Source organism: Bubalus kerabau, chromosome 13 (genome assembly GCF_029407905.1).
Source record: "Bubalus kerabau isolate K-KA32 ecotype Philippines breed swamp buffalo chromosome 13, PCC_UOA_SB_1v2, whole genome shotgun sequence".
Lineage (NCBI taxonomy): Eukaryota > Metazoa > Chordata > Mammalia > Artiodactyla > Bovidae > Bubalus > Bubalus kerabau.
Window position 1 is genome coordinate 23996146 of NC_073636.1, and position 12766 is coordinate 24008911.

The 12766-nt window shown below is 43.2% G+C and overlaps 1 protein-coding gene across 2 annotated transcripts in view; it reads right to left on the reverse strand.

Annotated features, from left to right (window-relative positions):
* Positions 1-12766, reverse strand: part of PIP4K2A (phosphatidylinositol-5-phosphate 4-kinase type 2 alpha) — a 187601-nt gene that overhangs the window by 33536 nt on the left and 141299 nt on the right. For both annotated transcript variants that reach the window (XM_055543790.1, XM_055543791.1), the window contains 2 exons: positions 5864-6010; positions 1172-1210 (listed from right to left, as the gene is read on the reverse strand). In XM_055543790.1, coding sequence (XP_055399765.1) covers positions 1172-1210; positions 5864-6010 — 186 coding nt within the window. The remainder of the gene's footprint in view (positions 1-1171; positions 1211-5863; positions 6011-12766) is intronic.

Below are 12766 nucleotides of genomic sequence, written 5' to 3' on the forward strand. Positions count from 1 at the left end.
TTATTTCAGCAGCCTCTCCAGATGGTCCTGCAAGGTGGCCTCACCTCATCCTCCAGCAGGAGCACCAAGTGCTGCCCATCTGTGTGCCCTTGCTCACACTGCTCTTTCTTCCTCTTCCTCTAGCTAACTCCTACCCATCCTTCAGGTTTCCAATCAGCTCTTCCCAGAAGACCACCAAGCCAGATTTAGGTCCCCCTTGCTACGTGTTTCCTATCAAAGCACTTATCACTTGATATGGTCAATTCCTATTTAACGTGTGTGTCACTTTGTTGGACATGTCTGTGTGGTTCATTATTTTAGCCCCTGAAGCTAGGACAGTAACCGTAGATGTTCACAAACTTCTAGATGAATAAGCAAAAGATTTTTAAATCTGTAAAATTCAAACCCAAACTGAATGATACCAGCCTGAAAGAATTTAGAAACAAAAACCTTGAACCCAGCTTCCAAAAGGTTTGGTCAAGAAAAGGCGCCTCAGCATGATGAGGAATAGCTGAGAACAGAGGCACCGTCCATGTAAACACGCCCCGATTTCAGGCCACTTAGGTTCATGCACAGAAAGCTGCTTCCCAAATTCTTAAGCTGATTCCCGTTGAATTTGTCTAGAGTCCTGCATAATCAACAAAATGTGGTTCAAGTATTACCTAAAGTCCAGTGTCTCAGAGAAAGGTAAGGAGTCTCCTTGTCTGTCCCTAAGTCCTTATACACAAAAAATATTCTAATGGGTCTTAACATTTTATAGTTGGAAAGGAGTTTGAAGCTCATTAAGCCAACATTTTACAGGTGACTATGAAGCTCAACACCATCATTTTACAGGTGAGAAAACGGGCTCAGGGAGGCAAGGAAACGGACTCAGGGTCACACCTGGCCTGTCAGTCATAAAGTGGGGCTAGGACCCAGGTGCTGAGCTGTACCTGTTTGGATCACGATGATGGCTGTTTTCAAGATCAGCTGTGGGAAATGTTTCACCCACACTTCAAACTCATAACTACTTCATTGTTCAACAGGGCAGCTAACCTGAGGGAGAGAATTGGAGGAGAGTGTTCCTCAGATCGACGAAGAGCTTCCCACCATAGCTGAGGGGAAACAAGAACCAGAGGGAGGAGGAGAAGACAGAACTAAGAGGTGCTGGGCCCCACGCCGAGGACCAAGGTGAGAGACGCCAGGCGCTTACCTTTTCTTTGTCACTTGCTTCCCTGGCCACTGTAGAGCCCTGAAACAGAGATGATGAAAATAAGCACATGCGAGGCATTGGCTTCACGTGAAACCTGCAAACACCCCAGGGCAGAGCGCCGAGCGCCGAGCGCTGACTGCTCTGTCCCCTCCCTGAGTGAGTGTGCACTGCGCCTTCTGTAGGGGTTTCTGGCTCCAACCCTTTCCTTCTTGGTATCACCTGTGCTGTCTTTCCCCTGGTTCCTGTCCTCCTGGTGGAAATCAAAAAACCCAACAGTCATGTGAACGATGCCTTTCTAAACTCAGGGTCAGACCACACTTTCCTCCCTACGTCACCAGAAGTGGTTGGTTTGAGGGTCTTCAAAATACAGTGGGCCATCACTTGGCTGCAGTGGCCACTGGGCACCAAGGGCCTGTCTACCATGCTGCGTCCTGTAGGGGGGCATCCTGGCCCCTGACAGCCCATCTCTCTGGCTCAGGGTTCCTGATGACCTTACTTCCTCACTCACCCTAAGACCCAGTGGGCCTTTCTGGCCCCTTTCATGTTGGAGGTCCCTTCAAACACACATGCATCCTTTTGTGCCTCTACGGTGAGCACAAAAGGTATAAGTAGAAGAAAACACAGCTTTGGTTGCAGTAGTTCTACTCTACTGCACTGGTTTTCAAATAATACCCTTGGTTCTGTGTTGTCCAACACGACCAAGTCTGTCTTAGATGCTGATGGAGTGGTAGGGCTTTAGGGTAGAGTTTAAGAACAGAGACTGTCCTGTTTGTGAAAGCTCTTAATGCAAAAGAAAGATTAGGAAATGAATGGCCAGTAAGTCCCTAACTTTGATACTATTAAACAACAATGAGCATTCCTCCTCTGTGTTCCTTGGTGGCCGTCACAGTGTCTCAAGCAGCAGCGCCCACATTTGCCGGGTAAACGGCTGGGGAAGGATCACAGCCCAGCACCAGACACCCAAACTATGACCAGAGGTCAGTGGCACAAGCTGCTTGCTTGTCTGTTAAATACACATTTATTGGCCTGGAATACTTGCATTAGCCAGTCATTAAGAGAATGTGTATGTGACTTGGGAAATGTTCAAGTAGCTTCTAGATTGGCAACTCTTAACATTTTTACTCTGTGACCATCTTGCCTTCAAGCAGCTCAGGCATTAGTTAGGGTGTGCGTCACCTGTCGTTCACAGATGGAGACACTCCTCCTACAGGGGATAGGGGCCAGGCCTGAGCCAGGGGCTCCCCCATGCCAGTTCATCATCACCCCCACGCTCAGTGTTCCCAGGTCTGGTGGATCTAAGAGACCCTGCTGGGCCAGCCCAGGACACTGCTCGAAGCTTAAGGACACGTTGGAGAAGCACAAAGCTGCCCCAGCAAGTGAGGATGAACCCTGTGAGTTGTCCGTGAAGGAGAGCCCTCTGGCCAGCCAAGCCCAGCAGCTGTCACTTGCAATGGTTTGTTTTCCTTCCTTTATAGGGTCTTGATTTCGGGCCACAATATCTTCCTTTACTCACTGACTGCTAATAAAGAATGTTCCTTTATTTTAAAAGAAGGAAGGGGTGAATACTCGAGTATTAAATACTTATAATACCTGGGTACTGCATTTGTAATACTTGAGCAGTTCCTATGCTAATGGGCAAAGGGAGGAAATTATTTTTGTATCTTTAACCAAGTTTGTAGTCTCTGTGTTTTTTTTCCCCTCCTTACAATATAATTTACTCTGCTTCTGATTCTCAGTGATGCTTCATCTCTATGTAAATGCAGATCATTAGCCTGGAAAAACTCATCCAGATTTAAATTCATTCAGAATTAAAAAAACAAAATTAGAGAAGTCAGTCAAAGCCATGAGTTTGAGACATGAGATGATGCCAGGCGCCCAGGTTCCCTCACCACTCATGATGGCAAGTACTGGTGAGAACAGAGTTTATTCTATAAGCTAAAAAGGGAGGTGAAATCAGGACATCCAAGGTTAAATTAAAACCATAATATCCAGTCTGTAACTTACATCAAGATATGCTGACTAGATGTCTGCTTGAATGAGGCACTATTTGAAGCACTTCAGGGGGATAAAGTGGGACCAAAAACAATTGTCTTTAAGAAACTTACTAGTAGAATGGAAGAGAATGAAAATTCATCCACCTCTTCTTGTATGCATTATGCTGGACGTGACACAAACATATCACACTAATCCTCTCAACCCAGCAAGGGAGGTAAACCCATCTCTGTTCTACAGATGAAGGAACTGTGGCTCCTACAGGTTCAGCATCTCGCACCCAGCTAACACGTAGTAAGACTGGGACATGGGGCTCCTGACGTGGGAGTCAGACCAACAGACAGACCTCTAGTACTCAACAGGACGAGCTAGCGACACTTCAGAGGGCCTTGTGAGAGAGATGGTTCCAAAGAGCCCTGAGGGTTGCTGGGATTTCCAGGGAACAAAACAGCTACGACCTGGAGTTAAGAGCAGACTCCAGAGGTAAGAGATAAGCCTGGAACATCTCCCCTCCCTTAGACCAACATTTCACAAAGCATAGTTCAGCACCCAGGGGTGCTGCAAAGTCAAAAATGTCTTTATAATAATGTGGAGACAGTCTCTGCCTTGACATTTACATGGATACTGCAAAAACAACGGTGGGGAAAACTGTTGGCAGGTTAGCACAGATCCAGCAGTGGCACCGAATGGTATTAGTATTGAGTTTGTCATACGACACATGAATATCCTTGAGGAAGCAATGGCATCTGTTTTGTTAAATCTTAACCCTGGATGACGTACCTTCTCAAAATTCTGCATAGGGAGTATGCCCAAAGCTCTTTTGTTTATAAAGCAGGTAAGTTTAAGGACAGTTATCTTGGTGATGGTTTTGAGTTATGAGCTGAACTAGTTACTTTCTTCCAGAAATCATTTCTATATGAAAGGACAACTGGAACCTGTTTATTCCATTCTGGGCATCTGACAGGCACTTGCTCAAAGAGGAACGAAGCTGCTGGCTCAGCTTTGTGCTGTCATTTCACAAGAAACCCACTGGTAAAATTTAAGCTTTCAAGTGAAAATGAAAACTTTTAAAAACTTGTATCCACCACCCTGAGCTTGACAGCTTCTCAATATATAAAGGCGTTTCTAATGAGGCAGGTGGCAATATTAATGTGGCTTCTTGATACTGTTTAATGAAACGTGAGTATTTGGAAGAGCTCATAACTCGGTAAACCCATTGTTCAAAATGAAAAGCATGATGTACTCAGATCAATGCGTGCAAACAGACTGATGGGTTTTAAAAAGTTCACTAATGTGATTTCAGATTCCACACTGTAACTCAGCTTTGAGAAATTACCACTTGTCAGGTCTAGGTGTGCCATCAAAGAAAAACACCCACAAATTTCTGAAAAAGTTAAAAACCCCTCCCTTTTTCCAACTACATATTTGTGTAAGGTCTGATTTTTTTTCATACACTTTAAGTAACATGACAGCAGAAGCAGACAGGACATTTCAGCTCTCTCACCAAGGCAGACATCACAGAGATTTGCAAAGATGTAAAACAATGCCATTTGTTCCACTAAACATTTCGGTTTGAAAGATACTTTTCATAAAGATATGCTAACATTAATAGTTTTACTAGTTTAAAAAACTAAGTTAAAAAATGTTTCTCATTTCTAACATTGTAAGTATTAGTATTAACCTACATATGCAGTTTTTGGGGGGGTCCTCTTTTAAGAGTGTGAAGGAGTCTGAGATCAAAAAATTTGAGACTGACTGATGAAGACCAGAGGTTGGCAGATTTTTTCTGGAAAGGGTCAGAGGGTAAGTGTTTTGCGCTTTGCGGTCCAAAATGGTCTCTATGGTAACTACTCAACCCTGCTATTATAGTGCAACCACACATGATAGAGAAACCACAGGCATAGTGGGACTCCAATAAAGCTATTTACAAAAACGGCGAAGTTGAACTTGCCATGCAGGCAGGTCGTAGTACGCCAGCCTCTGACCCGGATATTGTCTACATCAGTGACCTCAGAAGTCAGCGCCCCTCACTCCACAGTCAGAATTTCCAGTGGTCTACCTCCCACTCCAAATCTTTGAAACAGCCTGTCCCTCACCTCCTGATTCCAAACTGCATCCTTTCTCCATCCTTCCTGACTTTTCTTCTCTCCATGGCACTCCTCAGTTCCTAGCACACCATGTGACTTACTTATCTGTCTTTGCCTACCAGAATGTCAGCTCGTTGAGGGCAGACTTGGTCTGTTTTGTTCATCATACTGTTCCCAGCACTTAAAAGCAGGGCCTGGCACATAGCTGGTGTTCAATACATACTAGCTCAATAAATTACACGTGGTATCTCTCATAGGTACAATAAGAAAGAAAGTAAGAAAATGAAGTTGCTCAATTGTGTCCAATTCTTTGCAATCCCATCGACTATAGCCTACCAGGTTCCTCCATCGAGGGGATTTTTCCAGGCTAGAGTACTGGAGTGGATTGCCATTTCCTTCTCCAGGGGATCTTCCCGACCCAGGGATCAAACCCAGGTCTCCTGCATCACAGGTAGATGCTTTACCGTCTGAGCCACCAGATCCTCACTTAACACGAAGTGCTCTGCTGGCTGCCTAGTGCTTTGAGCTCTGGGTGCCTCTTAAGTGCGCAGCCTGATCAGTTACACACAACATGGATGAACAAGCTGAATGAACAAAAGAGTAAAAATCTTACCTTTAAGTCGTATTTCCTATATACAGATAAACGGTGGCTGAACACATTTCTTGTAACAATCACATATATTTCAACTCCATCCACATTAAGCCGGTACATGCCCAGGAACTGGGGAAGAAGGGTGATCCCATGACATTCCACTATATACTGCATAGGAAAGAAAGAAAGAGAGGCGGGGAAATGATCCAGTCAAAAGCTGTTTGTTCAGATAAAAAATAACTCCTCTGCCTATGGTGTTTTACAAAGTGATAATGGCTTATACAACCATTAATGTCTTCTTTACAGAAAATGACCATGTTTATACACCTGAAGACCAGGTCTGAGTGCACCATGCAGACAAATAAGAAAATCTATCTCCAGAGATACTTTTTTCTTAACATTCCCAACTAATTTGTATATAATGGCACGAGGTGAGAGGACAAGTGACTAGTCCTTTCTATAACTCCTTTAAAGTGAAATCATGACCTGGGGTCTCCATCATCCTTCCTAGAAGCCCTGATGATGACTTTACGAGGTTCAGGCAGCATCACCTGGCCACTATGATCAATGCCTTTGATAGTGTTAAAGTTGAGATTACAGAGGAAATTGTGGAGAGAGCTCAGTGTTAGAAGCTGGGAGAGTCAGGCTCTCGGTTTTCTGTTTCTTATTGAGACTCTAATGTTTAAATTGCCACCAGATAGTCTCCCAGAGCAATAGAAATAAAAACAAATGGGAGCTAATTCAACTTACATGCTTTTTGCACAGCCAAGGAAACCATAAACAAAATGAAAACACAACCTATGGAATGGGAGAAAATATTTGCAAACGATGCGATCGACAAGGGCTTCATTTCTAAAATATACAAATAGCACATACAACTCAACAAAAATAAACCCAATCAAAAAAAACAGAACACATAAGTAGACATTTCTCCAAAGAAAACACAGATGGCCACCAGGTACATGAAAAGATGCTTAAATCACAAATTATTGTATGTATGTGTGTGCCCAGTCATTTCTGACTCTGCAACCCCATGGACTGTAGCCCACCAGGCTCCTCTGTCCATGGAATTTCATCCAGGCAAGAATACTGGAGTAGGTTGCCATTTCCTCCTCCAGGGGATCTTCCCGACCCAGGAACTGATCCCATGTATTCTTAAGAATCCCACTGATTCTTTACCACTGACTCCCCCCCGGAGGCCCTTCATCCTAAAGTATAAAGAGCATTAAAAAACAACCCGTAACATCCAGTCTAGTATGTCTTTAAATATAAATCGTAACTGCCATAAGGGTGTTCCTTAAAAAATGAAAAACAGTAAAGAGCACAAACTTGTACAATTTTTACTCACAACGCTGCATAATTAATGTGATGTAAACTTTTGAACATTTCTTCTTTCCTTTCTTAGACATGTTATTTCAACCTCTCAAGGCCTTATCATGAAAATCCTTGATCACACTTTATTGTTAACATAACTGCACTTATTTTGGGAAAACATTTTAAAGCAAGACTCTGATGCTGGGAAAGACTGAAGGCAGGGTAGAAGGGGATGACAGAAGATGAGTTAGTTGGATGGCATCACCGACTCCAGGGACATGAGGTTTGAGCAAGCTTCAGGAGATGGTGAAGGACAGGGAAGCCTGGTGCGTTGGAGTCCATGGGGTCTCAATGCATCGGACATGACTGAGCGACTGAACAACAACAAATCATTTCCACTACTTAAATGATTAAGTACTACTTAATCTACTTAAAACTTCTCTTGAAGTAGAGAGAGTTTTCTACTTAGATTTCTGAATTTTATGTAGTATCAACACTGGTTTCTCTGTGTAACTTACAATATTTTACCTGTAGCCATTCTTATTAAAGATGCAATATTATTTTTAAGACACGCTACTAAGTACTTTAAATAATATGGAAAAATAGAAGGACGAATTTAGAACTCTGACCTTGGAAATAATACATCCAGGTTCAGCTCTGCAAACAGGTCTTTGATAAGTGAAGATCAACTGGAATATAAGTTTCACAGTTTTTTTTAATTGTTTTTCAGTATAGTACTAATCTGACATCAGCCTAGTTAGATTCACTGCCATTTTTGCTACTAAACATTAATTATTAGAGAAATGCAAATCAAAAAACTACACTGAGGTGCCACCTCATGTTGGTCAGAATGGCCATCACATTAAAAAATCTACAAATAACAAACGGTAGAGAGGCTGTGGGAAGCCGACTGCACTGTTGGTGGGAATGTAAGTTGATGAAGTTACTGTGGGAAACAGTGTGGAAGTTCCTCAGGAAACTCAAACTAGAATCAGCACGTGGCCCAGCAGTCCCACTACGCATTGTGTGTCTATCCAGACAAAGACAAACTATATAATTCATCAAGGTACACGCACCCCTGTGCTCACAGCAGCCCAGGCATGGGCGCCACCCACATGTCTCTCAACAGATAAACGGACGAAGATAATGTGGCATGAACATGCAATGGAATATTTACTCAGTCATGAAAAAGAATGAAATAATGCCACTCGCAGCAACATGGATGGACCTAGAGATTATCATACTAAGTAAGCAAAAAGTAAGTCAGAAGGAGAAAGACAAATTCCATATGATATTGCTTCTGTGTGGAATGTGAAGTATAATACACATCATCTACAAAACAGCAGACCTGTGGCTGCTGAGCGGGGGACGGATAGAGGAAGGAAAGAACGGTAGTGTGGGATTACTAAATGCAAACTATTACACAGAAGATGGATAAACCACAAGGTCCTGCTGTATAGCACAGGGAACTATATTTGATATTCTGTGACAAACTATAATGGAAAAGAATGTGAAAAAAAAAAATATATATGGGCTTTCCTGGTGGCCCAGTGGTAAAGAATCCACCTGCCAATCAGGAGACACAGGAGGCTTGGTTTCAAGATTTTACATATATATATACACACACACACACACATTATATATATATATATATATATATATATATATATATGTATCAGTGAATCACTTTGCTATACATAAAAAGTTAATACATTGTAAATCAACTTTACTTCAATAAAATTTAAAAAATGTGAAAAAATTAATACTTTTTTGGATATGTTAAAATCATTACTTTGTAGATTTACTAGTGACATTAAATAAAAAATTCATGTCAGTGAAAGAAATAAAAAATTGCCCACCAGAGCAGTGGTGTGAAGCTCTGCAGACAGATCGACACTCTCTGGCCCCACCAGATGGACACTCTCTGGCCCCATACTGGATTCATCACTGGACAAGTCAGTCCCAGCACTGACACCATTTCCAAGAGAGTTGCAAAAACACAACATATGTCCATTACTCTTCAATGACCATACTCTAAACGGCCACCAGATGGAGACACTTTTCAAAAGACCATCCTTACAAACTGGGTCCCACTGTACTTTCCAAAGTTAGGTTTTCCTTTCTTTAAAACGAGGGGGAGAGAAAATTTTAAAAAGGTTCTTTTATGCCTTTGATGTGTGTGATATTGCTAGGATAACTTAGCATGAATTGTACCTACTGTTGTAAAAATTGTACTTACTGTACCTGTTTACCACAGATGGCTGGAAGAAGAGTCATCGTGGTAATGGTGGCATTTAAGGTAACTCCTTCATTTTAAAAAAAAAAACAATCCTCAAAATATTCAGTTGTACAATGTATAAAAGTACAATGCACTTTTATAAAAGAAAGTAATCAGGATGCCCTGTCACACACTTTAGAGGTAGACACTGCAATAATCAACTCTGATAATAATAAGCCATCGTAAGACTTTTTTTTTTAAAGCCTTTAATTTTCATCATTAAATTAAAGAAGTACAGCATCCGTGTAGGAGTTTGATTTTTGCCACCCAAAGTTTGGAAGATTTTAAAGATGCTTCTGCCCTTAAAAAAAAAAAAAAAATCTTACATAACTGAGCTACATATTTCAATACGATGGCTTTTTCTGAGTAGAGTTTCACCCCCAACTTGTTCTTAATCTGAAGTCAGATCAGAGGAAACTTTTCTATTTCTCGCCTTTCAAAAAACAATAAACTTGAGTTTTGCTAATACAAAACAGGTGGTAAAGAGCTCTTGGCTGAAAAGAAGATTTCTCACATCTGATGTAAAGAAATAAAAGGATTGGTTGGTGCCTCTGAAGAGGGCCGGCTGGCTGGGCCTTGGCCGCATGGAGACTGGGGGAGTCTAGCCGCCTAAGTTCGGCAGGAAGGATGTAGGTTCTGGAGCCAGAGAGATGATATGTAGGGGCGTCCCGGTGCCTCCATTTACCAGCTGTGGGGTCTTGGGCAGCTTACTAAACCATCCTGTGTTTCAATGTCATTTTCTAGAAAACGAGCACCGTAACTCCTACCAAGAAGGTTAGGGTGAGGGTTACAGGTGGCAGGGTGTCAGCACACCCCCACAAGGCCTGTGTTCTGTGCTGCTCTCTCTCCTGCCAAAGAGGACGGTGATCACGGTTACTCTTGACATTCAGAACTCCAGTAAGGAATCTCAGTGTCAGCCCGTCTGCTCTGTGTTCCAAACTGACTCACAGACGTGCTCTGAAGTCTGCCCAGAGGGAGCCTCTGCAGAGGTGATCTGAGGGCCCACGCGACATGCCCCCTGCCCTGGGGGGCATGCAGGTTTCAATTTGGCCATTCAGCTCCCTCCCCCGGGACCCCACCCCTTGTGCTGTTCTGCTCAGTTTAGTCTCATCATGGCCTATCTTTTAAAAGTCCCGCTGGCAGAACACGTCCCTTTGATCCAAATCTCTGTACAGAGCCATGGAATGCCCGGATCAGCATGGATACCACTATCTGTACTGACGAATATGTGAAAGACACCTGACTACTACACAGGAAATCACTGATGCGCTTCCCCCCTACCCCCACCCCAGGGAGAAACACATGTACACATTATATTCTGCAAGTCCTCTATCTTTAAGATTAAATAAAATAATACATATTTATATGCAGAATACATCATGAGAAATGCTGGACTGGAAGAAACACAAGCTGGAATCAAGATTGCCGGGAGGAATATCAATAACCTCAGATATGCAGATGACACCACCCTTACGGCAGAAAGTGAGGAGGAACTCAAAAGCCTCTTGATGAAAGTGAAAGAGGAAAGTGAAAAAGTTGGCTTAAAGCTCAACATTCAGAAAACGAAGATCATGGCATCCGGTCCCATCACTTCATGGGAAATGGATGGGGAAACAGTGGAAACAGTGTCAGACTTTATTTTTTGGGGCTCCAAAATCACTGCAGATGGTGACTGCAGCCATGAAATTAAAAGACACTTACTCCTTGGAAGGAAAGTTATGACCAACCTAGATAGCATATTCAAAAGCACAGACATTACTTTGCCAACAAAGATCTGTCTAGTCAAGGCTATGGTTTTTCCAGTGGTCATGTATGGATGTGAGAGTTGGACTGTGAAGAAGGCTGAGCGCTGAAGAATTGATGCTTTTGAACTGTGGTGTTGGAGAAGACTCTTGAGAGTCCCTTGGACTGCAAGGAGATCCAACCAGTCCATTCTAAAGGAGAGCAGTCCTGGGTGTTCTTTGGAAGGAATGATGCTAAAGCTGAAACTCCAGTACTTTGGCCACCTCATGCGAAGAGTTGACTCATTGGAAAAGACTCTGATGCTGGGAGGGATTGGGGGCAAGAGGAGAAGGGGACGACAGAGGATGAGATGGCTGGATGGCATCACTGACTCGATGGACATGAGTCTGAGTGAACTCCGGGAGTTGGTGATGGACAGGCAGGCCTGGCGTGCTGCGATTCATGGGGTCGCAAAGAGTTGGACACGACTGAGCGACTGAACTGAAAACACAGATCAAATTTGATTCACCTTATCAGAAAGTTTCTACATGTTCTTATACTCAAAAGCAAGGCTCACCTATGAGGCTTTGTTGAACACATTGCAGCATAGAGATTTAAAAAACTTAAAACTCCTGAGTTTGTAATCATGTACAAAACCACAACCCCAGAAAGCCATTATCATGTTAGATTCCAGTATTGACAAGCAGCAGTTGGTCCCAAAGGTTTAGAAAGCACTCCTGCATCAAACTGCAGGAGCGAAAACCTCCCCCATGAATTGAGTTTCTGGGTGGGAGCACTGGAAAAAGAAGACCCTGTTTCATTTCAGTGGAGGAATGTCCCACTGGGTCTGTGAGCACCTGGGCTGGCAGACCACCAAACTGGAGCATGAGGGTCACTGCATGTGGGAGTTGACACAGAGAGGCCCAGATAGTAATCCCCTTGGGTTCTTCACCTGCTGACCCACTAAATGCTGTGCACACACCCTAATACCAGTGGGCATGTCTCAGATGGCTCCCCCACCCCACAAACTCCTGGAGGTTATCCCACATCTAGGGATGCTGTAAACACAGGGCCACAATCCCGCTGCTTGAGCCTTCCTGAGCCGGCACCATGAGCACTAGCTGTGTGACCTTCGGGAATTATTCAACCTCTCTGTGTCTCTGCATTTGGAGAAGAGGCGCAATAACAGTACTTAGAGCACAGGGGCTTTGTGAAGGGTATGAAGATCAGGGAAATGGCGCTGGGGGGACTGCGATGACTCAAGCAGGAGCCAGATGAAATCCAGACCCTAGGGCGGGGGGTGGGAGAGGCAGGCAGGAAGGAAAGGGTGAGGGAGGCAGGCTTCACCTGACGTGCTCCTCGGATGCTCCCTGAGAAGTAGGCTCTATTTAAATGCGGGCTAGGGACTCCCAATTTAAAGCATATCTCCACAGAACAGACTTTCCAAAAATGAATAATGTTTATGTGTATGTGTTTTTTAATATAAAGTATGATAATACTTTTGTAAATACAGAAGACACTAAAAATCATAATTCTCACTTATGTTGCTTTTAGGATCAGAACTCTGAGCACTTCCCCTTCAAAAGCTTAATCACTGACAAATTAACAAA